This window comes from Hetaerina americana, unplaced genomic scaffold (genome assembly GCF_022747635.1).
Source record: "Hetaerina americana unplaced genomic scaffold, ioHetAmer1.1.p SCAF_24, whole genome shotgun sequence".
Taxonomy (NCBI): domain Eukaryota; kingdom Metazoa; phylum Arthropoda; class Insecta; order Odonata; family Calopterygidae; genus Hetaerina; species Hetaerina americana.
This window is the reverse complement of record NW_027286808.1, coordinates 2,347,890-2,372,105: the sequence shown is the minus strand read 5'-3', so window position 1 is coordinate 2,372,105 and position 24,216 is coordinate 2,347,890. Positions and strand designations below refer to the sequence as shown.

The following is a 24,216-nucleotide window of genomic DNA, read 5'->3' as shown; positions in this document are numbered from 1 at the left end:
TAAGAATTATTTCAATTAAGAGAGTATGTTAAAATTAATAAATCATATCTTTAAAAGCTAAAAATTGGACTATTATTAAGCACGAACCCTAATTGATCAAAATCGCATTTAGTATTGCAGACAATGATATTCAATGCTCCTGAATCAACTGAAAGAGAGGTCTTACTATTCTTGCCTTATCCTAATCTCCACCTTTTAAAAATACTATATTGCTGGTTAATCATCGCAAGAAGGGATGGATTCACAGTTCGACGTCAGGTCTTACCGGAAGGATCATCGTAACGAACCATATGGATATTAATACAATGCATCTATGCCTTCATTCTGGATATGGATGAACCAATAATTTGTTCTAAATCAATCCATTTATTCCATACAATTAAATCTATTCTAGCTATACTTACTGCCATTCAAATTTACATGCGTACATTCACAACATGACAAAAGTTTAGAAACGATTTTTAAAGGCTGCTCACTGATAAATAATTGAGATAATGGCGGTAATGAAAATAAAACCTTAGAAATAAGTTAAATAGAATAAATATTATGTAATGCCACACAGTTTAAGAGAAGTTTATCACGAAGAGTGCGCTCCTTCTTTTTTTTACAAACAGCTTCCGACTGCTTAGATTACAGAATTTCCATGGAAAAGGTAAATAAAAACTCATAAACACTGTGAAGACTGTAACAAGGTTCTGATGACTTCTTTTAAATTAAACAATTACATCTTCTTAGTTTTACTTCTCTTTTAATTAGTATAAGTTTCACATTAATTTATATGATGTCTATCAAGTACCCTAAAGATGCCCTTTGCCTAACTATAGAACATCACGCAAACCAGAAAATTAAATATTTTCATACCAAAGAGCGATAATTATGCTTACTTAGGGCATTCAATTATTTTCCCGCTACTACTCAAAAGTTCTAAAGAACAACCTGGATAAATAACAGCTTCTGTTATACTGAAATATTACACATACTAAATAATTCCTTTTATTTATTCAAAATGGCCAAAAACCAGTTTGTTAAAGATTATAAAAGTGCAACTTTCTATGGATTTTGTCATGCGAAATTTCAAAGGTGACGGCTGATTGCTAGGCTAAGTGAAGCAGTCAATAGAAAACAAACAATTGATTTTCAAGAACAATTTTGAGAATTTGGAAAGGATTTGAAATACAATAAAGTTACTACCGCACCAAAAGAACGTAATCGCTTAACAAAAGATTAATTCAATATTTAAGCCTAAAAACAATGTTGGCTAACATACAAGTGAAATAAAAAATAATACGTGAAAAAAACTATATATATATATATGTGTATATATATATATATATATATATATATATATATATATATATGTGTATATATATATATATATATATATATATATATATATATATATATATATATATATATATATATATATATATATATATATCTTCGAAAGGGAACGCACAAATATATAAAAATACAGATGCATATTTTTAAAATATAGAAACACAAAGAAAGGACACTCACATATGTAGTTTTGACGTTTCGACGGCACAACCGTGGTCATCAGAAGATTTATGTGACGACGGATGGTACTGAAAATGTACTTTTATGAAATAGCTTCTGATACCTAAGCACGTAATAATTTATTGTTATCCATGCACGATACCCGGCGTCAAAATAGCTGAATAGTACTTGGTCGACATAGGAGTCTCAATGGATTTATTTGCAGAAGTAAAAGTAAAAAAATATTAAAGAGGTGACATGCTTATGATATATTTCAAGTAAGAAAAAAATTGAACTTAAAGGTACCGGAAAAGGTGAATATTTGTTTTTGAGTGAATTCCTGTGAAGTGCTTGCTGGATTTTGAGATGATGGTTGCAGGCAATAATGGTTCGGAAAGTTAATGTGATTAAGTATACTCAGGGAAGAGAAGGAAATAAATCTGACCAAGATAATATTAAATTGAAGCGATAGGAAAGCGGAGAGAGGAAGCGGTGCGGATGCAGGAAGAGCGGAGGAAAGTGGAGCATGTGAGAATGTAGAGGGGGGAGTGTAGGTGGTGGAGGAGTGGTGTAACGGGAGTCGCCGCTCTGCGGAAAAATTGGATCCGATGGATGAGATAGAAACGCGCTCTTATAGGTCACAGGTCACGGCATACGTCCCTTCATTAAACTCCCCACCATTCCCCGGTCGCAGCCTCCGCCGCCTTCTCTTTGCCTCGCGCTGTCACAATGGGGAGATGGATATTGAGAGCGGGTGGGCGGGCAAGAAAGGGGCGAGGGAAGAGGCAAGGGATGGGGTGAGGGAAGCCCGCGGACGCTCCCTTGACCACGGCGGGAGGGAAAAGGGGAGGGCGGGGACGACGCGAGGAGCAGGCGTGGGTACTCCTTCCTTTTTTTTATAAATAAGAAGAGGGATAGCCATTGGAGTGCTCTCTCTGTAGTGCACCCACTCGCCCGGATGCATACTACACCCACTATTTTGGGAGAGGAGGAATACTGAGCAGAAAGAGAGAGAAATAGAGTGTAGGAGGATTTGACAAAGTAGCCAGGGGAGGTTAGTAATGGACCGTCGAAGGTCGATAATATCATTTGATAGCCCGTTAAAACATGCACAATTGTGCGTCTGAGACTTGATGAAATCATGAAAATGATATAAAATAATATGAAACAATAAGGAAAATTAAGATTAAAACTAAATACAAATAATCTAAATTACTCGATTATAAAACTGTTTTAAATAAATAAACGTACGCTTTTTTTGCTGAAATTACTTATAGGTTTCAATTGTTAAAAAATAAATGTTATTCATTAAAACTTAAATAAACACGTTTTTTATTTTATTTCCACGATATACGAGTTATAACTATAACTCGTATGATAACTATATCGAATCAGAGTCAGAAGGAGTTGTGTCGGAAAAAAATTTGATGAAATAAAATGGAAAAACAAACTGGATCGAAATGATTTCGCCCTTGTCAGCGATTTTTTGGAGCGTGCCATGCAAGCAATATTGCCTCTAGGGTTATGAGGTATAACGATCGCCAAATAAGAGGTCATGGGTGATCGCGGGGAGAAGGAAAATGGTTGAGCAAGAATTTAAGGTGGAGGGAGGGTATAAAGGAGAGAGGACTGGGTCAGGGAGAGAGCTTCGGGTCGTGCATACACAAATATTCAGCGGGATCAAATCGCAGGAATCCACTTTTATGTCCCATGTCACATGGCCATAAAACCTGGGACCTCTTCCACGGTGTGTTCCCGGTCGTGGACGGGACGGAGAGTGCGTTGGGAAGGGATGGCGTGACGTGAATACGGAAGACCATCCTGGAATGGAGCCTCATTGAAAGAGCCTCTCTGATTGAGAGGATCAATTATCTTCCTGACTTGTTGAGTCTTCGACTGAAGAGAGCTTTGATGGCACGTGGACTGGATGGTCGGGTTCCACACTAGATTCCACGGATGGAAACTGACCTTTCTCTCACATTGGTGTTTGTTATAAGTTTTCCTGAACCTTAGGTCCTTTGCTTATTATTACGCTTTTTAAAGAAGGTAATTTCACTCTGTAAAGGATTTCACCCCGATAGATATAACACTAATACGAAAAGAATTAGAATCGGCTTCTAAAACACAATTACTAATCATCAGCTATTTTTTAATGTTTAAAAATTTTAAAAATAAGGAACCGCCATCAAAAAATAGTTTCTCAAACATGCACTCACCTCAGTCTATGAGGCATCCCTGGATATTACGCACCATGGAGCGGAGATAATTAACACTTGTAAATCTCCCTGTACTTTTCCGTTAGTTCTCACCCAACCGCTACTTTTTTTCCGAGAGGAAAGATACCCGGGTGAGTAGAGGATTTACCTACCGATCGAAAGTCTGTATTTGATGAGCCAAATTTGCGATGCTTCTAATGTAGTGACACTATAATAGAAGTTGTTTCTAAAAAACGAAAATGTCCATCAACACCAGGGCATTTGATTCAGGGCTTATATGGTCAACATTACGTAAATAAAATGTATTTACACCACGTTAGTACATTATATAAGTAGCTTCTTTAACAAGTGATTCTTAGAAATTTCACTAATATCATCGCTTAATTGAAATATTATGATATTCTGAAAGTAATGCATAAAATTACTTTTTTAACGCTAGTAATTCTTAATCTATGATGCAGTAACAATGTAATTGTAAAAATTTCACTGAACCATGGTTTTGATCTTTAGAGCTCCGATCTTTTCTTTTTGCCATAGCCATGATTTTGATAAATTATCCCATTGAATACAGCCGGAGTTTTGGTTCGAAGGATTAGAAAAAAACCCGAAGCTTAAACCTCTCAAAATTTTCTTATTCAACTAAAAAATAAAACTTATCTTTAAAAGCCCTGACAAAAATTTAAGGGTACCTAAACCTTATTTTAAATACGCTTTGTCTGCAAATATCTGAAGAACCAATCGATTTCGCGTTTGATTAATTTAGTGCGTATCAATGGGCTCTTTTACATGCAAATTCCTCATCTGTTTGTTGGAAGAAAATAAAATTAAAGCATCGTTGGCATTGTAAGGACTTGGCTTTTAATTGAGGATAGTTCTGCCATTAAAAACTGGAAGTAACTCTCCATTAAATATGATGAAAACGTTCTAAATGCCCCTTTGACATCTTTAAAAATCTACTCAGTTTCTCCAAACAGGTCAAGCAATCAACTTCATTTTGTCCAGATCAGAGTATATGTCATTGCCATGACCTTGAGAGAATCAAGAAAATACTTCGCCGCTTTGGGTAGAGATGTTGTTAGTTCTTATTATTTCTGAGAATGTATTCGAAAGTCTGATGGATAAAAAGTGAAAATGCTTTAAATGAAAGCAAATTTTGACCTCTCTACAGAAAAGAAATCGGGACCTTAATTACTTGCTCTTCATCAATGAGAGTGAAAACTCCGAGTTAATAATTGATCCCTGAGAGTAAGAAGCAGCATCATAAAACTATGAAATTCAAGGTATGTAAAAAAACCGAAATAAATAAAATTAAACCATGGTAAAGTCCTGATTATTACTTTCCAAAATAAAATACAGGATCGATTCTTAGTCGAAGCTTATATTCTGTAACCAAAATAGTCTGAGAGACTGCCTGAATCTTCGTTATTGCCGCATTGCTGCAGGTCATCTGGAAAATGGCGTGCATGAAAAATGACAAAAAAGGGTTTTCTCTGTTCATCTGTGCATGCCAAGGAAGGTAGCGGGTTTTGTTTCTTTTCATAAAGGATAGTAACTCGCATTCACCTCTGCGGTAGTTCAAATATGCTGCAAAATTTATTAAGGCTAAGGAGTTTTCAAATAAGAATTTCAAGGCCAGAAACAAGTCAGCTACGATAAAATCTTTAACTTTTCTTCATAGTCCCCGGGTTTTCTCTCACTTTAACCTGGATCTTTAAACTCTCAGTCAATCAATTTTAGCATTTCCCCCAAAATTATTTAACGTTCTTTTCCTTAATCTTAAGATGCAAATTCTTTTCTACTGATTAAATATGGTATTCATAATCATTAATCCCAAAAATATTAATTAAAACTCCTTTTTATCTGCTCTTTATCCCACCACTTTGTTTTAAAAAATCTCTAATTATGTAGCAAATATATCAATTTTAAATTGAAAAAATAGCTAAAAACTTATGTCAAGTATTCTTTTATTTATAACTGTTATTTTTAATATTTCTTATTTTATTGTGAAAAAGAAGAAAAATATTTTCAAGTAGGTTTTCACGTATCGAACCTCTCTCATTTACATCTTCTATATTAGTAAAGTTATGTTCGAAGGAAATTAGACACGTAGAACCAATATCTTTCGTACAAAATATTCGAATTTGCAATAATTACTGTAGCCATTTTGTTAGATCATGGATAGATGTGTTACTTAGGACGAGACACTTATAAACGTATATTTTGCGCTAGATAAAAATTTAAAGTCAAATACAAAGCTATGAGCTTATTCGTCGTAACTTTAAGAATAAAAGGAACTTCAGACAAATTAAGATTACCTTATTATAATAACTAATAAGTTCGTGAAATAAAAATAAGTTATAAAAATAATAAATAATATTACGGGATTGTGAAGCGGGGAGGGTACTTCGGTTTAGGACAAAGGGATGATCTCGGGAAGAAAGCTATCACGTTCTGCAAGAGACAGGGGTTAGTCATCACAAACATTTGGTTAAGAAACCACAAAAGGTTTTGGTATACATAGATAATGCCAGGTGACTCAGAAATGTATCAGTTAGATTATATTCTGGTTAGGCACAGATCCAGGAACAATGCGATCGATTCGCACAGCTTCCTGGGAGCAGATACGGACTCTGACCACAATTTAGTTGTTATGAAGTGTAGTCTGTTTCAAAAAGATAAGGCAGGGGCGGAAAATGGCGGTTTATAAAATGGAATGTAGAACCGTTAAATGAATTGATTAGGCAGGTGTATGAGCAGTATTTAGGAAAAGTGATAAGTCAGGACAAGGAGATGGGTAAAATAGATGAAAAAGGGGATTATATCAGAAAGGGATATTAAAAGCCGTAAAAAAACTATTGGTGCCGAAAATAAAAAAGATAAGAAAAATATGAATAACGGACAGATTATTAGAAAAATGTGCAAATATAAACATAAAGATAGACAGAAGGAAGTGTCAAGTGCTAAAAAATAATATGAGACGGAAAAAATGGAGCAAAATAAACACGGTGGACATTGTTGCGTTTTACAGGAAGACAAAAACCCTGTAAGGAAGTAATAAGAGAAACTCTTTGCAAACAATGGAAGATAAGTTAAAAAATAATATTTTTACTAGAAAATATCCAAAAGTGGACAAAAGAAATATATAGAGACACTGTCGGGTAATGGCATTAGGCCTGCAAGTTTATTCATGGAAAGAGAGTATGACGTAGATGAGGAAATCTCAGGTCCAGGCTTACTCGATGCCGAGATGGAAAGGGTATTAAGGGAATAGAAATCCATTGAGGCCGAGGGGGTAGGCAAAGTTCTAGTTAAACTACTTAAAGGTTTAGGGAAATTTGGGAGGAAAAGTCTTTATGGACTAATTTGTAGCAATCATGAGAAATAAATTTGGCGATAAATAAATTTTGTGAGATATACCTTAGTTCCTAATCGGTCAAAATTAAGCCTACATCATATGAGGACTACAGAACAATAATTTTGATTTCGCTCACAGTTAAAGTGGTTCTCAGGATCATCAACAAAAAGATGGAGAGTAGGGCAAATGATTAGTTAAAAGATGATCAGTTTGTGTTCAGGAAGGGGAGAGGCAAGTGCGATGCCATTGCAGTAATGAGATCGCTAATAGAGAGGAATAAAGAATACAATAAGGACGTATTCACCTGTTTAGTAGACTTCAAAAAAGCGTTTGATAGAGCGAATTGGGTGTAATTAATGAATGTATTGCAGAAAATAGGAGTGGTTTGGAGGTATAGGCGACTTGCCTGCAACCTGTGCGTCTCAGATACCTCAAGTGCGAGTAACGGATAGAGAGCCCGGATGGGCAGTGTTAGAGAGAGGAGCAGACTGGATTGTCCATTATCACTGGTGCTTTTCAACGTATATGTGGAGGAAATTGTTTAACTGGCGATAGGAGTGAAATTTGGCGGAAAATTCATAAAATCATTAAGGCTTACTGATGATCAAGCTTTGGTTTGTCAGTCAGCCAAGGGCTCAAAAGAATTGCAAAGTTCATTGACAATCCAATGCGATAGATATGAGATAAGTGGCAATAAAACAAAGTTTATGCGGTTTTCCAGAAAGAGAAAAGATAAGCTGGATGTGAAAATAGGAGGGCAAAAACTAGAGCAGGTGGGCCAATTAGGTACCTGGGAAGAGTTTTGGACCAAAATTGTCAAAGTAGTAGGTAAATAATTAGAAGAACTGCGTTAGGCAAAGAAACTTACACAAAGAGGAAAAAATTGATGACAGGAACTTTGAGTAAGGATGTTAAGAACAGGCTCGTTAAAACTTTGATATGGATCATAATTATGTACTGCGCGGAAACATGGTCGCTAAGCAGGATGATGGGCGTATATTATATGTTTTCAAAATGTGGTTTTGAAGAAGGATTGGAGAAGTTGAAGTGAACTGCAAGGAAAAAAAGCGATGAAGTATTTGGTACAGCAGAGGTGTAGAGCGGATTGTTGGGAAAAATCTAAAGGAAGCAAGGAAGATTGATGCAGAGAATTTTGATTGGCAGTGGGAAGCTGAAAACTATGATAGAAGTTTGTTAGATACCGTTAGGCAAACGATGGAGGAGCATGGATTGAGTTATTGGACGGAATGAAGAAAGGAAGGAAGTATGCAGAATTTAAGAAGGGTTTATTGCAGTGTTGGATGCTGGGTTGCGTTTTGTTAGAGAAGAGGCAAGAAAATGTCCCCGTAAAGTTTGGTAGTGTCCATACAAAACCTGCCTTAACCTAAAGAGGACCAATATTAATAAAAAAAGGAAGTTACGATTAATGATTTTTCACAGTTACTCTCACTTTTCTCCTACACATGCTAACATTCAATATGTTGATAAGTACAGATTGACAATGACGATAACCAAATTTCTACAGTATAGATTATTCAAAATGATTTTACATCAAATTTAAATTGAGCCTATAGAATTACACTTTTTAAATGTGTAAAAGTTGGTTGTATATACTTTTACTCTGAATTGGCTTGAAAGAGAATAGGTGTCCCATAAAATTATTTATAAATCCAACTCCAGACAATGTTGCAGGACAAACCTTGCAAGTTTTATATTCGATGTTTTCAGGCTTAACTTTGTGGAAATCCATTCTCACTGAAGTAAAAATGACAATGTATCTTTCCGCTAAATTTTATTCAGTTCAACTAGCTTGAATAAAATTGGATGAAAAGATGAATTGTTATTTATACTTCAGTGACTTGTAAAAATTTTTCATTAATCATGCTCCATTTTCTTCAGGAAAAATATTAAAAGAGATTAGTGATGTTGAAGATTTGGACAATTTTCTAATAACTAATAACTTAAAAAATACGATGTTGTTATAGCTTTGACTCATTACTGTGCATATTTCTAACTCGTATATAATTCTCATTTTGGAATCTGTTAAGTCAGCGATTATTATGTTGAGGATATAGGCCATGTGAACAATTACTTCCTGGAAAACCTCCCATAATGCTTAACTTTAAATAACATATATTGCTTGTGCAGTACGTTTGTTTATCTGCATTTATGCATGATTTTCTCTACTTGTATAATACTTTCTGCTAGCTTAAACTTTTCTATATTTTTGTTGACTCACTCTACTGGAGGTTTTTTGCTTTCTAAATAGATCCTCATATTATCCACCCATCCATCTGAAAGTATTATAAAAAAATACCGATCACAAATATTTCCATATTTTTTTGTATTGTTTAGCAGAAGGCTTATTAAGAATGAATTCTTCGCCCGATAAATTGCCTGCCATTGCAGGCCGTTTCTTTCTCGGGCGTAGTTTCATCCAGAACCTTCGAAGAGAAATATCGGTTGTAGGTATGGTGTGCTAGCCCTTGTGTGATGGCAGAGGTACGGTTAGTGTTCTAAAAGTGCCATTGTATATAAGAGCATTTTGTATCGTATCTGTTCTTCTTGTGTATACATGTATTTGAATTGTGAGAGTGGCCGTTGACCAGACTGTTACCAGGACAATTGACTAATTGCAACGATATAAATTCTTTAAAAAATTCTTTTGCACCTGCATTCTGCGGTCCATAATGATGACCTGTTTAAGTAGACATGGCCTACAGCTTCCTATATTTGTTTATCTCCACTTCCTTGCTATCGCAAATCACATTTTAATTCGATAACATACTGATGGTTTTCAGTCAATCTCGCTAACTGCTCTCGACCATACTGCAACGTGCAAGAAGCGGCCTCATTCTCTCTAGTTATTCCAGGACATATTTTGCCTCTAACAAATGAGTCACTCACAACAAGACCTTCCTTAACTACGTCATATGTCGTGAAACTAGCTTAAAACAAGTAATATATGGTGTGAAACACCTTCAATTTGATGAGAAATTCATCCCGTTAAAGGGTTTTACTTGCATTATAGGTCTCATAATTTTCAGTATATTTTTCATCAAAAATATCCATTTAACTTGGTGCTCAACTAACCACCGACACCGGCAATCTCGGAAATATAGCCTCCCTGATGTGATCTTTAATATTTATCATCCCTAATTCAACGTAGTCCGGAAATGACTGACGCAACGAAAGCAGTTACAAAAGCGCTTTCAACCTACCGGCTCGATGGTGTCTCTCTACCCATAATTTTCTCTTTCATAATTTTTTTGATGATGCTCAATAATATTTCTTTGTTGATTTTTGCTCTCCAAAGCTCATAATGATTTTTTTCTTCTGTTTTGTCAAGTTTTTACATAACTTGTAAACGAAATCAAACCCACATTCATTAATATTCTGTTAAATATTTTCGCTATTCCAAAAAATTATCTTCGAAGTACCTGGAAAATTTATAGATCAGAATTGGGGTGAGTGGTAGCTCAAAAATAGTGATATTTCCAAACCAGTTAATACGGTTATTTCGGTAAGAGTCGCCCCGAGAATGACGAGCCCTTCACGCTTTCACAATTCCATTATTTTATTTCGCCGTGAATATAGGCATCGACGGGTAACATATGATGTGCGGATCGCTGACAAACAGGCGAGATCTGTGGTTGCCTACAGCATCACTGTGACGGGGCAACCACCGTTTGAGCATCATATTCAGGGGGTACAATAGAGTTACCCTAGAAAGTAAAAGAGTTCAAACTTACCTGCGCCCGCACAGCTGCCAGATGTATTTGAGCAACGCGAAGATCAAATCTCTTCAAGCTGATGTCTTCCTGTAATTCATTCGCCTTGTTGAATAGGCTGGCTTCCAAGCTCCTGAAATATAATGAGGTATCAACTATTAGGCTTTGTTTGAATGAATGTCCTAAATATTACTTTTCTGGCTGAACTACACTGGGAAATATATCTAATACTTTATCAAAAAGAAACGATGAACTTAATGAGATGCGGTATTTAGGTAAATAAAGTTAGTAACTTATTTCATGATTTTCGGTCAATTTAAAATTTTGAAGAAAGCCCTAGAACATTGGTCATGTATTTAAATAGTAAGGCGTAACAACTGTTCATAAATATTGTATATTGTCAAAATATTCAAGAATGAAGTTATCGGTAATAGACCATTAATTGACCTAGATTCCATATAAGTGAGGGTACGAAACCTATATTTGTATTTTACCAATTATGGAAAATAGCCAAAAACATTATATTTATTATTTATGGCTTGTTCTTACGAAGATATGTGAATTGAGTAATATTACAGGGATGAAAAGCAAATTATAAGTAAAACATTTTATATTGAATATCATTCTTATCGCTAGGCACAGAAAAGGGCTTTACACCTACATATCAATCATATGCATATGCAATCATTTGACATAATTGGGATGATATTAATTGGGTCTTTTATGACTAAATTAATTCAGACAAATCTGCTTGTAGATTTATTAAAATTGATGATCAGTTATTCCCAAATATTTTTCGATTTCTGATATCTCATGTATCGTGAAGAAGTAAAACTTATTTCTTGGATGAGATAATGTTCCTCGCCAGGTATTCTTAGGGTATTGCAACTAGGGACGTAAAGTTAAGTGTGTACCATTCACGTGATAGTTTTGGTAATTATATACATAGCTGTGAACATAGATTTTCAATGCCTCCTGGGAGATGTAAATATTTTCTGCTGTGTGAGACACAAGTATAACCACTCAGCAACGTAAGTTTTCCCTCCAAACGTTATACTATCCCAGTAGTGCCTATGGATAGCGATTCCCTACTTGGCTATTAAGTCTTTGTACATTTAATTGTTTTGAAAAATTTATTTCAATACAACCCGTTATATAACAAACAGACTGTTGAAATTGGCATTGTGGTAAAGATGCAATGTTGATCGATTCCTATGTCTTACTTTTCCCGCATAGATATCGTTACTCTTTTAGTAAATTGTATTCTATTATTAATTCCTTAATAATAAAATAAATATGTTTATTGCTTACCACGCTTACATAGCTTAATTTATGGAATACAAAACTAGCACTTAGGAATTTCATTTTTAGATGTACACCATCGTGCTCGGAAAAACAATGGGAAATATTGGTCTTGTGGAGGTAAATAAGAAAAGAATTGTTGTAGAGGCCTCTAAGGAACATGATGAATTTAACAATTTTTTGAGCGCAGAGGTACCAGCAATTGTTGAAGAGGGCAATTTAAGAATGTAAATCGTGCCTACATTCTAAATAGAGATGCTTTTAATTTGTTTCGACTTTACGGCCCAACTTAAACGTTTGTAATTTTTACGTTCGCTTTCAAGGGGAAAGTTTGCTAGCAAATATCGTATATACTTACGCGTTTTCTTAGTTTCTCTCCTGAAGTTTGTTTAGTAGAAGTTCACAAGGAATTGAGCTATGAGTACCAATTTGGACAAAGGAAAATAATGAGTTAATGCTACAACAACAGAGTTAAACACAAAGTTAATTAATGCAACATCTTGCTTCTTTGCATATAATATATAAAACACAATGTTCAAAAATAACATTTTTAGACCTCAAATTGTCATTTGGAAGTCACTATTGGAATTGTCATTTGGAATTGTCATTGGAATTGTCATTTGGAAGTCATGTGCGGTAGATGAAATATATTTTTGAGTAGATTTCTATCAAATGTAAACGGAAAATTCAAATGCACTGGTTATTTTATCAAAAATATGGAAAATGATAACTACGATACCAAACTGATTACCCGTGTAAATTCATTAATAAGATTTTATTTATTTTTTGTAATGTGTCAGATCTGTCTGAAATGAAATTCGAAGAGCTAAAGAACAGGGAAATAAGAATGACGTAAGTGAATCAGAGTGTAATATTGACATGTACAGTGACCCTCAAGAATGACCTATCATTTTCTATAGCATCGCTAGTCTGGAAATAATATATTGTTAAATGGCCAATTCATATATTAAACATAAAAGGTTTTCATTTACTAAGGGATGCTATCAAATTCTCTTTGTAAACTAAAAATGGGAACGGAGCTTCACAAGAGCGATTGAAAGAGCAGCTAACCATTATGAACATCTTGTCTGAAAAAGAATCCAGGCTCAATACTGAAAAGGATATTCATGCATAGATCAGAAACCTTACTTACTAATCTACTCAATATAAGAAAATTGCCAAAAAATTGAATTAGATGCATTATTACGAGAGTCATCCGGAAAGTAGTACCCGTTCGTGAAATAAAGACACAAAAGTAAATATTAACAAACATAAAAAATTTTATTTGAAAGAGGATACTTTAAACTACTTCTCAACATAATCTCCAAGCAAATTAAGGCATTTGTCATAACGTGTGACAAGTTTCTGTATTCCTGCTGCATAGTCCTTCGCCGCCAGCTCATTGAGATACGCGAGGGACCCATCTTGCACAAATTTTTGCATAATGCAGATGGTGTTTAACAATTTCATGAACAATTGTTCGAGAAACATTGGGAAAATGCTCACAGATGTCATCAATTGTGACGCGCCGATCGTTCCTCACGAATTCGTCAACTGAGCTCACCAGTTGGTCTGTAATGACAGACGGTCTCCCCGAACGCTCATCGTCGTGTGTGTTCCCCCTCCCCATGTTGAAGTTGCGACACCACCGCCGAACAGACGACTCGTCCATTACATTGTCTCCATACACCTCCTTTAATTGGCGATGAATATCACATGGGCGAACGTTTCTTGCATTGAGGAATTTAATCACTGCCCTCACTTCACAACTGGCGGCGTTCTCAATTTTTTTAAACATTGTAAACAATCACAGAAACAACACAGGCAATGCTAGCGTCACGCAACTTGGCTCAGAGAAGGCAGACAAGCCACTGAAGCTATCTGACCTCGTCCAGCGGCTACTCGCGTCGTCAGCACTTCATGCGGCACTAACGGGTACTACTTTCCGGATGACCCTCGTACATTCAACATAATGTTTAGCTGAAAATTATTTATGGTTTGAAGGTGACATTAGCTGGAAGCTAAATGAAAAAAGCAAAGCTAATTCTCTAAATACATTAAAAATGATGGCCCATTCTGCCCGTGCTGGCAGGCCCAAAGAAACCAATGCAATATATTGGAATTCTCTCATATTCCATTCCCAAGATTAAGCTCGTATATGCCGTTTCTCAATCGCTGACCTTAAAAAATAAGTACTTGAGCCACGCAAATCTCAGTCTCGAACATGGTACTACTTTCGCAATCGTTTATCATGGTATCCAGCAATCATTCACTGAGAAAATTAGGTCAACTTTGAGGGAGACTCACTAATTGAAATAATTTAGATCGAATGATGCAGTGGCAAATATTCTCATATTAAAAAGCAAAATTAAATTACAGGTAATTAAAATATTTTATGATATATTTCAAATTTATTGGTATTTCATGGCTTTTATTTATCGTTTAGATGAATATTTATATCTATTTCATAATTTAAGTTTACTTATGAAGTAATACTATAGTAGAGAGCAATTAATACGTGCTTTAAATCTTTAAGAACATCTTGTGAAAGAACAGATTAAATTCAATTGGTTCAATTTTTACGTCTGGATCAATTACTGATCAGCGTCATAACATTGTGAGAGGTATTTCCGATTCTATTTTTACCTCTTTTCGTCCATCTTAAAGAACCCGCATAATAGGAATTTCTTCTCCCCTTCTTTAATGCAATTTTTGGCACCATCATTTATATATCAAATAGGCACCTTCTAATAGGAGAAAATAAGATCTTTTACGTCTCACGAAAACATTTTTCATACCGATTATCCAATTATTTCTATATCCTTTCACTTAATGTTTATTCTAAATAAAATGATTGATGTGACGGAGACCTTCGCCTATTTACTTTGGTCGTACCAAAATCCGAGAAACTAAAAAATCATTTTCAAGTTCTTTTAAGGCGATGATAAATGATAATCTAGCATCTCTGGAGGGACAGTTTCATCAGTGATTATTTGCATAGCGTGATTTTCTGGTGACTACGGTACATTTGAATTCTTTTTTCATGGTTATTTTAAAAAATGGAACAAAAGAATGCGTAAGATTCATGCAGAACGTCTCTCATCCCTTAAAAGAAAAAAAACCTTTGGACTTGGTTTAACATCCCTCCCAAAAGTCAATCGTAATCAAAGAAAAAGGCCTTCAATTATATACAAAAGAGTGCATAATTTTCTTTCCTTATGAATTGGCATATTTCTCCAAAGCGAGTAAATTTTGAATTATGCGGCAGACAAGGCGCGCAACGAAAGTTTGATATTCTTCGTAACAAACAAGCACTGTTATGAAATATCTATGAACCCATATTTCCATTTGAGAATCCTTAATACACATGAGAACATTATTTCATCCAAATATATCTTTTTACATTTAAGAAATTTTTTAGTTGTAATTATACATGCTTATGATTTTAGTGTTATTAAAATGATTTCCACATACTCGTACGTTGTTTTCCGAGATACTGAAGTTTAACTTTAAGGGACAATATGGGATGACTTTAAAAGAATCTACCTTTCTTCACAAATGTTTTTGTTATTTATGAGACATCAATTACGGATCAGAATTTAATCAGTTTATTCCGTGGGGCCGAAAAAAAAATCCACATCATCGAGGGGAAAAGTGGGTGACGTGAAGGAAAAGCCGCAGATATAGAATAAATATGGGGCAATGAATATTCCCAACGCCGTCCCCCTGGTCCTGATTAGGCGCCAGTACCTCTGCTGCATCCTGATGAGTGTGTCGAGGGCGTCGGCCGCCTGCTTGATCTGAGTCTCCAGCTCCGAGGCGTCCTTCTTGAGGGCGTCGTACCTGCTGCGCAGCGGGGCCACCGCCGACGACCCGCTCCGCTCCAGCACGATCTCGTTCTTGAGCGGCGGCGGCAGCACCAGCGAATCCTGTGCCGGTGAGAAACGCGTCGCGCGTCTGAGAGAAGGGAGGTGTGGTCGAGGGGTGAGTGCGGGGTTCGCCCCCGGCCCCAGTTTCATGGTACTAGAGAAGAAGAGGGCGATAAATATATTGGTGGCCCTCAGACTCATTTTCCCCCGCCTTTGTCCAGCGGAGGGAGATGGGGATTTAAATGCTAATCGAGGGTTTCATGAAGCGCGGAGAGCGAGTACTCGCGGCAGCGCCGCAGCATTCCGTTAAAACATGCATCCCGAACGACCTCAGACAAAGAAAACGCCGTCGAGCGTTTGGTAGCACAAAGAATGGCTTTTAATGGTGAAGGGCGTGTCCTTTTGTTGTCCCTCTGCGCAAATTTACTTGTTTATCAGGGCCGAGAATTCTTTTGTGCGTGTACTATTTTTTCAACGCGGGAGGCGTTCTTCCTGTCCCGAATTGTTTTGGAATTCATCCCGTACGTTTATAATTACAACACTTTATTTCGCTCATTCGGTGCCGCATTATTGAAACTTAGAGAAAAATAGTGCCCTCTTCTGAATTTTATAAAAATGTCGCAGAACATTTATCAACAGGGGAAGATTACTAGCATTTCTAGGCTTCAACGTGAAAAACTGGTCATTCGTGAGAGACAATTAATGCTTCATACATACGTAGTCGTGAAAGATGGACGCAATGAGTCAAAAACTGATTTAATCGTATAGCTCATGATGAAATATGTATGAATTTGGACTACCTTACATGCAAGCGGCTTGTTCAATTCATTCTCTCCGCCCAGCGCAATCTACCTGAGGGTTGATTACAAGGGTAAGGGCTGAGCTCATTCGAAACTAATTTAGAATGTGGATGAAATTCATACATTCAGGATCTGAGTGCTCCTCTGTACTACAATTTAGTTTCCCAGGATGTTTTAGAAGAACACTTCATTGATTTATTGATAGGATTTAAACCGAAGGCCCGTCATTCAGTAGCTAAACGGTCTATGTACCACACCTGATTCAAATTTATGATTTTATATTACCTGGAGGAATAATATTTTTACTAATATACTCTTATAAACGAATACATCTCACTCATACATTTTGATCAGTCATTTAAGAAATAAACGCTCTCGATTAATTTTAGCCTAGAAGACATATTAACTAGTAAAGATGGTTGGTGGACAAATGATATATGCTTATACAAAAACTACTTTATTATACCATAAGCACGAGGATTTAGATTGCAATTTTCAAGTAATAATCTCGTAAAATCTATATTCTCACTAACTGCAAAGTGTCCAGCACATGTATTTTGAAACTAAATATTATACTTCACTTTATATTAGCAATGGCATCTTTCGAATGATTTTTTATTTAAATTATTTTAAGCAAGTTATCTAAGCTGTCTTTTGTCATGATTCTTATTTTCTCCCTCAATTTCTTCGCGAATCGCCACTTAATAAAGCGCGGATTCAACGTCTGACTATTCTGTTGGTCAAATAAATTTTCATACGCAACGAGTGAGTATATTTAAGTGGCTCCGACCATTCACCGTGGTTGTTCTTTCTCCTCTCTTCCTAGAAATCCAGCGTATGTGTGATTCTGTGTTCTGATTGTATTACCGTCTTGTAGGTTTGGTAATTCTAAACCTTCTTTTCTACTTCCAAATGTTAACTTTCTTAAAATGATTCAAAGTATCTAATTTTATTTCTTTGAATTATAGTGTGTTGTCATCTGAACGAAATCCTTAATCTTTGTCTTTACGACCACTACTCTTGAAATCCATGACAGCACACAATAAAACACAACGAATTAGAATAAGAGGGAAAACACTAACTAGCCACCAAGATTCAACAAGAAATTATATCTTTTCCTGGTAGTGCTGCGATAAATCTTTACCTCACAGCTTTTTCAAAATATCATGAATCTTGATGGATAATAACCTATAAGCCTAAATACTTGAGAACGTAAAAGGTCATCAATTTACTCTCAAATATATGAATTTCTTTAAAATTTGCTCACGTAATTTTTGTAAGATACCACTACGCTTGAATACAAGGTAAAAAAGGTACAAGGTGAAAAACGATAGCAATAACAATAGGAAACCTATTTCCCCTTAATATATATTAGTAGCAAAAAGAAAGATCTTTATGGAACACATGGAGAGTTCCAGAAATTCGAGTGTCATGAAAAATTCTATTCCGCCTGAATGGGTGTCCAACTGCAGCACCAAATTTAATGAGAGAATGAGCAGGAAAATCGAAATTAAAGGTTGCCATAGAGAATTGTTAGGGCTTGTGTTAGAGAATTCGTTTAGCAGGATGAATATTTGTCCAAAATCGGTAAAGGGGTTTGCAAGCAATTTTGCTTGGGTGAAATGCGATGGAAAATTTCCGTCAACGTTTTGCACCACATCCGCCACCTGTTTCACAGGTGTTTTCGACGAACGCATTGCGCGGCCTCGACTGAAGGGCACCAATCGATAAATTGCGGCGGAAAGCGTGACCCCCGTTCCAAGGCGGAAAACAAACAGCGACGCGGCGTGCGAGAAGTGGAGTGTTGTGGCGGGAAAGTGACTAACCCCCCCCCCCTCTCAAAAGACTGGATTCCGAAATTTTGAGCTCCACGGGGACGCCGGGTTCTCTCCCGCAACACCCCTAATCCCCACCCCTCTCCCCTTGGGAGTTTTATTTATTCCCCTCTGCATGGCTCACCCTCCGCTGGCCCCCTCTTTATTTCCCACTTCCCTCCGTGGCATCGCCCTCATGTGATCGTCCGTCGACCGGCCGACCCACTACGCCACTGGTTTAAGCGAAAGAAGGGTTTGGGCTACTTACGTTTCCTGATCCCATCACCCCCAAGGAGTTGGCGTCGTTGTCGAAGCCTCCCATGTCCAGGTTCGTTCCGCCACCGGGAGATGGTGGAGAGGACGACTGCCCCGTCGACGGCTGGGGAGGAGCGAATGCTTTCGGCCTGTGGAGGGAAATTTCGAATCAAATTTTGAGCGTATCTATGACATGTGAAGCTAAGATATCCTCAAGTTTTAGGACGAAAATATTAAGCAATTACGAATACTCGTAACCCCTGAAATTAGGTTTCAAAATTTCTCTTGTAACTTCCACTGCATGAATTCCCTTTTCCATCTCTTACAAATGACTTGCGACCAATGTCATTGACCATAAACCTGTAGATTTACGATATTCTAAAGAAAAATTCGTAAATTTTAACTTACGAATCGACAAATAATCAATCAGCATATGATACGAATCTTTAAGAAGATTGAAGATGCATATAAGTTTCACATAATTACTCCAATATTTGTTACAAATTAATGGCCGATAACTTATGGATTATAGTGTTAACTAATGGAGGTTATAACTTAGAATTACCCACCTCTTCAATGCACTACTCTTATTTTCAGCTTGCATATGCTACGAGCGAGCAAAAGAACTATGAGCAAAATGAATTACATTGAGTCTTTCAATATACGTTCATCCCAAAAAACGTGTAGGAATTTTTTCAAAACTTTTATTTTATTTTTTATGCTAACATATTTACCTGGGTAATGGGTGATGGTGATGAGGCATTACCGGGACGGAGCGAGCAAAGTTAGCGAGATCCGGTGGACCCGCCACGGAGCGACACTGCGCTGACAGCGACTCGTAGCGACGCCCTTGCTCTGTGGCCTGCAATGAAACTCATTTCATTGTAACGGAAAGAGCGGGAAATTTTGAACAAATTTTCCCAAGATTTTTTAGTTCTTATTGCGTCCTGGGATTAATAAACATTTCCAAATAAAGGAAAAACTTTATATAGTGCGGAAAGCAAATTTTAAACCTCAGATTAACTCCAAATATTAGAAAAAATATGAATACAAACACAAAATTATGTACCATATTTTCTCTTGTATTTCATTAAAGCCGCAGTTAGCTCTTTTATGTTTTCACAAAATAGAAAATTGATTTATCAATTAAATACAACAAGAAAAATCAGAAAATTAAATGAATATACCTGATGGAGTATCAGGTATATAAATATAAAGTTTCTTGACCCTGGAAGGGAAAAGGCAGGTCTTAGAATATTTTCAAGTACAGTGCACCCAATTAATGGCAAATAAATTAAATTTGTAGATTCGAACAACGGGATGAATAAAGAAAATAGACGCTGGTGCCCTGACACCCCCCACGACACACCCTTGTGGCAATTTGTGCAGTAATATAGAATTATAATATGCATTACTTTGATAGAAAATTCAGCGAGAACTAGCGATCAAAATTATCTTATTATTTCTAGTTATTATTTTGGCTCTGAAATAAAGACAAAGATTTTTACAAATTGATTAATGATATTTAAAAAAATGCTATGTAATAGCGTAATGGAGGAAAATACCCTCTCGTAATGGAGGGTATTTTCTGATAATGAGAGCTTCAAATAATTTTCCACTAAAAAACTTGGATCGAACAATGAACTCTAACGTAAATAGGATTCTGAAAAAGAGATTTGGATATCTCGGCGACTCCAGTTACAATAACAAGGTATGGTAACGTATTTCAAAATATCTATAATTCGATACTTGTGCAACTCTATCTATTATCAAATTCTAATTGTATATACCTAATTGCCTCTGCTAATCATTTCTGATAATTATGGCCGCACTTGTTCACGTGGTATTACGCCATTATTTGAATTTAATTTAAAAAGACATCATCCATTAATGGCAATTATGATCGATATTAAAAACTCTTACCTCCGAAAAAATACTCCAACCTCCTCAAATGACTTTCGAGCGCTAAAAAAACTCACCTCGTACGTGTGCATATGAAAAATCACCAATTTAAATGGCATTGAAATCGCGCGGATCATAGTCTATTTATAAGATAGTCGCCATCTTTGATCCAACTGCTCAGTTCAATACGCTTCCCTAGTCACATTAAAGCACCCGACCGCTCTAACTAAACCTCTCCCCCCGAGGTTACCGTGAACGGCAGCGGGTTTCAGCAACAGAAAGCCCTCGAGGTAGATTCCGAGTCCCCTTACCCTCTCATCCTTCCCACGCACTACCCTTTCTTCCAGACCCACCCCACCGATACACGCATGCACGCACACTTTACACCCAATGCTGCCCAATTCCGCCCGTGCGTGGGCGCCGGCGTGTTTGCTCGTGCTCTCGTGCATGTTTTTTGTAAAGGAGCGAGAATGGCGGGGGTGGTGAAAACGACGGGGAAAAAGAGAGGGTGGGGATGGGGAGCGGCCTCCTTCCTCCCCCGGGGATGCCGCTGCTTTGGAGGAGCCCGAGGACTTCCACCCCAACAGCCCAAGGGAACCAAGGAGACGCAATCCTTGGAAACTCTAGGGAGATGCCCGTCTTCGGAGAGGTGAATGAGAAGAGGGGAGGGGGATCGTCTCACCCCGTCTCCCAGCTCTCTTCCACACGTCTCGGCTCTCTCTCGGTCCTTTCTCTCCCTTCCCCTTTCTCCCGCTCCTCTTCGGTCCGCAACTCTCTCTACACCTCTTCTTCTTCCCCCCCCCCCTCTTTCCCTTCCGCCTTCTCGTCCACTCACCGCCTACATCATTCCCCCCCTCCCTTATACTTTCCGATGCCTACATTTCGGGTCGCGAGATGCCTTTGAACGTGACCATTGAGGATGCTTGTGGGATGGGGACATATTGAATGTATTCCAAAGGGACACAGGGAACTGGAAAGGTTACATCAGATTGGTGGAAAAGGAATAAGATGCATGCTCAACATTTTTTACAAGAAATTTTATGCTTGCTATGCAGTGCTTGGAGAGGAAATAATGTATCCTTGTACTACTTGTACTACTATTACATCATTCTTGGTAAGAGTAGTCATCAATTGTTATATTGCTGTTCGACGGGAGAGAAAAAATAAATTTCCATTGCCATAAAAAATTATGATGTTAGCCTTTAATATCAATTAAAATGTACTTATATGCCGCCTGTCGGGATTTTAAACTACTGCGGGAAAATTTACAGTCAAAGGTGTGAGTATTTTGATGGTTTCATTATTATTATGTAGCCTAAGTATCTTTTATGATAAAGAATCTGTTTCATTGCAAAATATTCTGCTTCTGCATTAATGTGCGAATCATATGCATGTTTAAGATTATACCGATTATATTAAGCAAAGGATTAAGACATTAGATGCACACATACATATGTTTTACCTTTTTTATGAACTAAGTCCTCTATCCGTTTACTCGTAAGCGAAATGAGTTTAGTAGTGACGGTGGGAGAGTGTATATTGAATATTTATGCTCACAAAAAGATATCCTTGGACGTATTCTTATAATGAACGAAAGGGTTCAAGAGCACGTCTAACAAATTCAACTTAAACTCATTTGACGCCGAATGAGGCACGAATTCAAACGAATAAGAGAAAATAGAGGGCGTCATACAAGAGAGCTGTGAGTACCGATACGGCAAATTTTAAATAGTTGTAATAGTTAAAATCTGGAGATTAAAAAATATAAATATTACATTTAATTCTTTCATATAATCATTTCCAAACGCGATTGTACACTAAAATCATGGTTTTATGATTGAATATTCACAACTTTACATCATTGGAAAAAAGTAGGTTTTAGAAGATTAGCTCTCATTTTTGCATACTAATATAGAAATACTCAGCATTAACTGAAAGTCTGCTTTATTAAAATATAATAATTGGCAAATATACCAATTCATTCAATAAATTTGGAAGTATATTTTACTAATTAGTTGCAACGTGAACAAACGGTTCCTGTACATTAATCCGACTTCTATAGAGAATATGTATTCCAATGTTTTCAAAAGCACATTTCCGAAGGTTCCCGTCATATTTTGCCTAATCTACGGTCTAGCAAACCATTCTCACGCACTCGCAAAATACGCAAGACCAATTGTTTCAGTTGATAAAATATAATAATATATAATAATAATTACTATATCTCCACGATTTATTGTTATCATGTCTGTCATGCTATGATATTCTTCTGGCGTACTCGATCTTCTGGTAGTGGTAGTACTTAGGGGGTGAGCGACCGACAGCCAAGGTCATTTGCGCCATTAGGGATGGATGGGAAAGGAGGGAGGGTAGAGAGAAACCTGGCGTCACGTTTAACTAAAGGCGCCAAGAAGTCTGCAAGTTAACGTCCCATCCGACGGACGGCGTACTCACTGTAAGTGTGCACGTACTCCACAAAGTACCTCTAGTAGGGATCAGGATACCAGTAAAAAATATCTGCCGCCTCTAGGATTAGAACCTGAGCCCTCTCGGTGGGAAGCCAGTACACTAGCTACTACACCATTCCGATACCCTCGGTTTCTTGAAACGCATTGCCATAAGAACGCATTTTGTATTATTACTTATTTTTAGTATTTTGCGAGTTAAAACAAAACTGAATAAGAATATTTGATGAATTTAGACCTATATTAAATGGATCTCATGTGAAAACCAAAATAAAAGAATTTTTGTATACTTTTATTCTGGTTTTCACTCCGCACGGGCACTTGGAACACATGGAAGTTCACTGTCACCTGGGTAATTTCCTCGAGAGGAGTGAAAATGACAACGGACATGCTGACACCTTTCTTAAAGGGTGTGCTAACATTGACTTCAAGCTTCCTTCCACCCCTTGACCCTACCCAAAACATTTCTCCAAGTCTAACCGGGATCCGTGTTCCTATTCTCTCGCCGGGCTTTAATGGAGTATATAACCACAGCTGTCAAGGGACGCCCACAATGACTCCTACCGTGCAATCAGACTTGGGCGGATCGGGAACCTGACCTCACCCCTAATCCCCCCGGTTGCTCGCGGGCTGCACAACAGTAGAGACCCTGCGCTTGTGGAGAGGAAGTCCGCCATTGTGCGGTAAGTGGCAAATCCTTTATCCTAGCCCTACTTCTTAGAAAGTAGGGAGGGGGAGGGGTGGGATTCCTCTCCATTATTCGTCCCACGACACTCGCACACCGCTCCCTTCCTCGAGCCTTCCTCTCCTCGGAGCACCCGAATTTCCTTCTCGTCGCACCCACCCCCCCACCGCCCTACCTCTCCGCCCTTTCCCGTCCTAAGTTTCTCATCTTCCTCCCCGCTCTAACTCAGCAGCCACTCCAGAATCCCCTCGAGTTTTCCTACCTCCCCCGGCAACACGGCACACAGTCACGCGCACACGCCATGGCCCCAGCAGCATACACTCCT

At 37.3% G+C, this 24,216-nt stretch overlaps 1 protein-coding gene across 8 annotated transcripts in view; it reads right to left on the bottom strand.

Annotated features, from left to right (window-relative positions):
• Stacl (SH3 and cysteine-rich domain-containing protein) overlaps positions 1–24,216 on the bottom strand; it is a 788,683-nt gene that overhangs the window by 219,903 nt on the left and 544,564 nt on the right. For all 8 annotated transcript variants that reach the window (XM_071586629.1, XM_071586632.1, XM_071586633.1 and 5 more), the window contains exons 6-9: positions 19,574–19,701; positions 18,853–18,988; positions 15,852–16,030; positions 10,821–10,932 (exon numbers count right to left, since the gene is read on the bottom strand). In XM_071586629.1, coding sequence (XP_071442730.1) covers positions 10,821–10,932; positions 15,852–16,030; positions 18,853–18,988; positions 19,574–19,701 — 555 coding nt within the window. The remainder of the gene's footprint in view (positions 1–10,820; positions 10,933–15,851; positions 16,031–18,852; positions 18,989–19,573; positions 19,702–24,216) is intronic.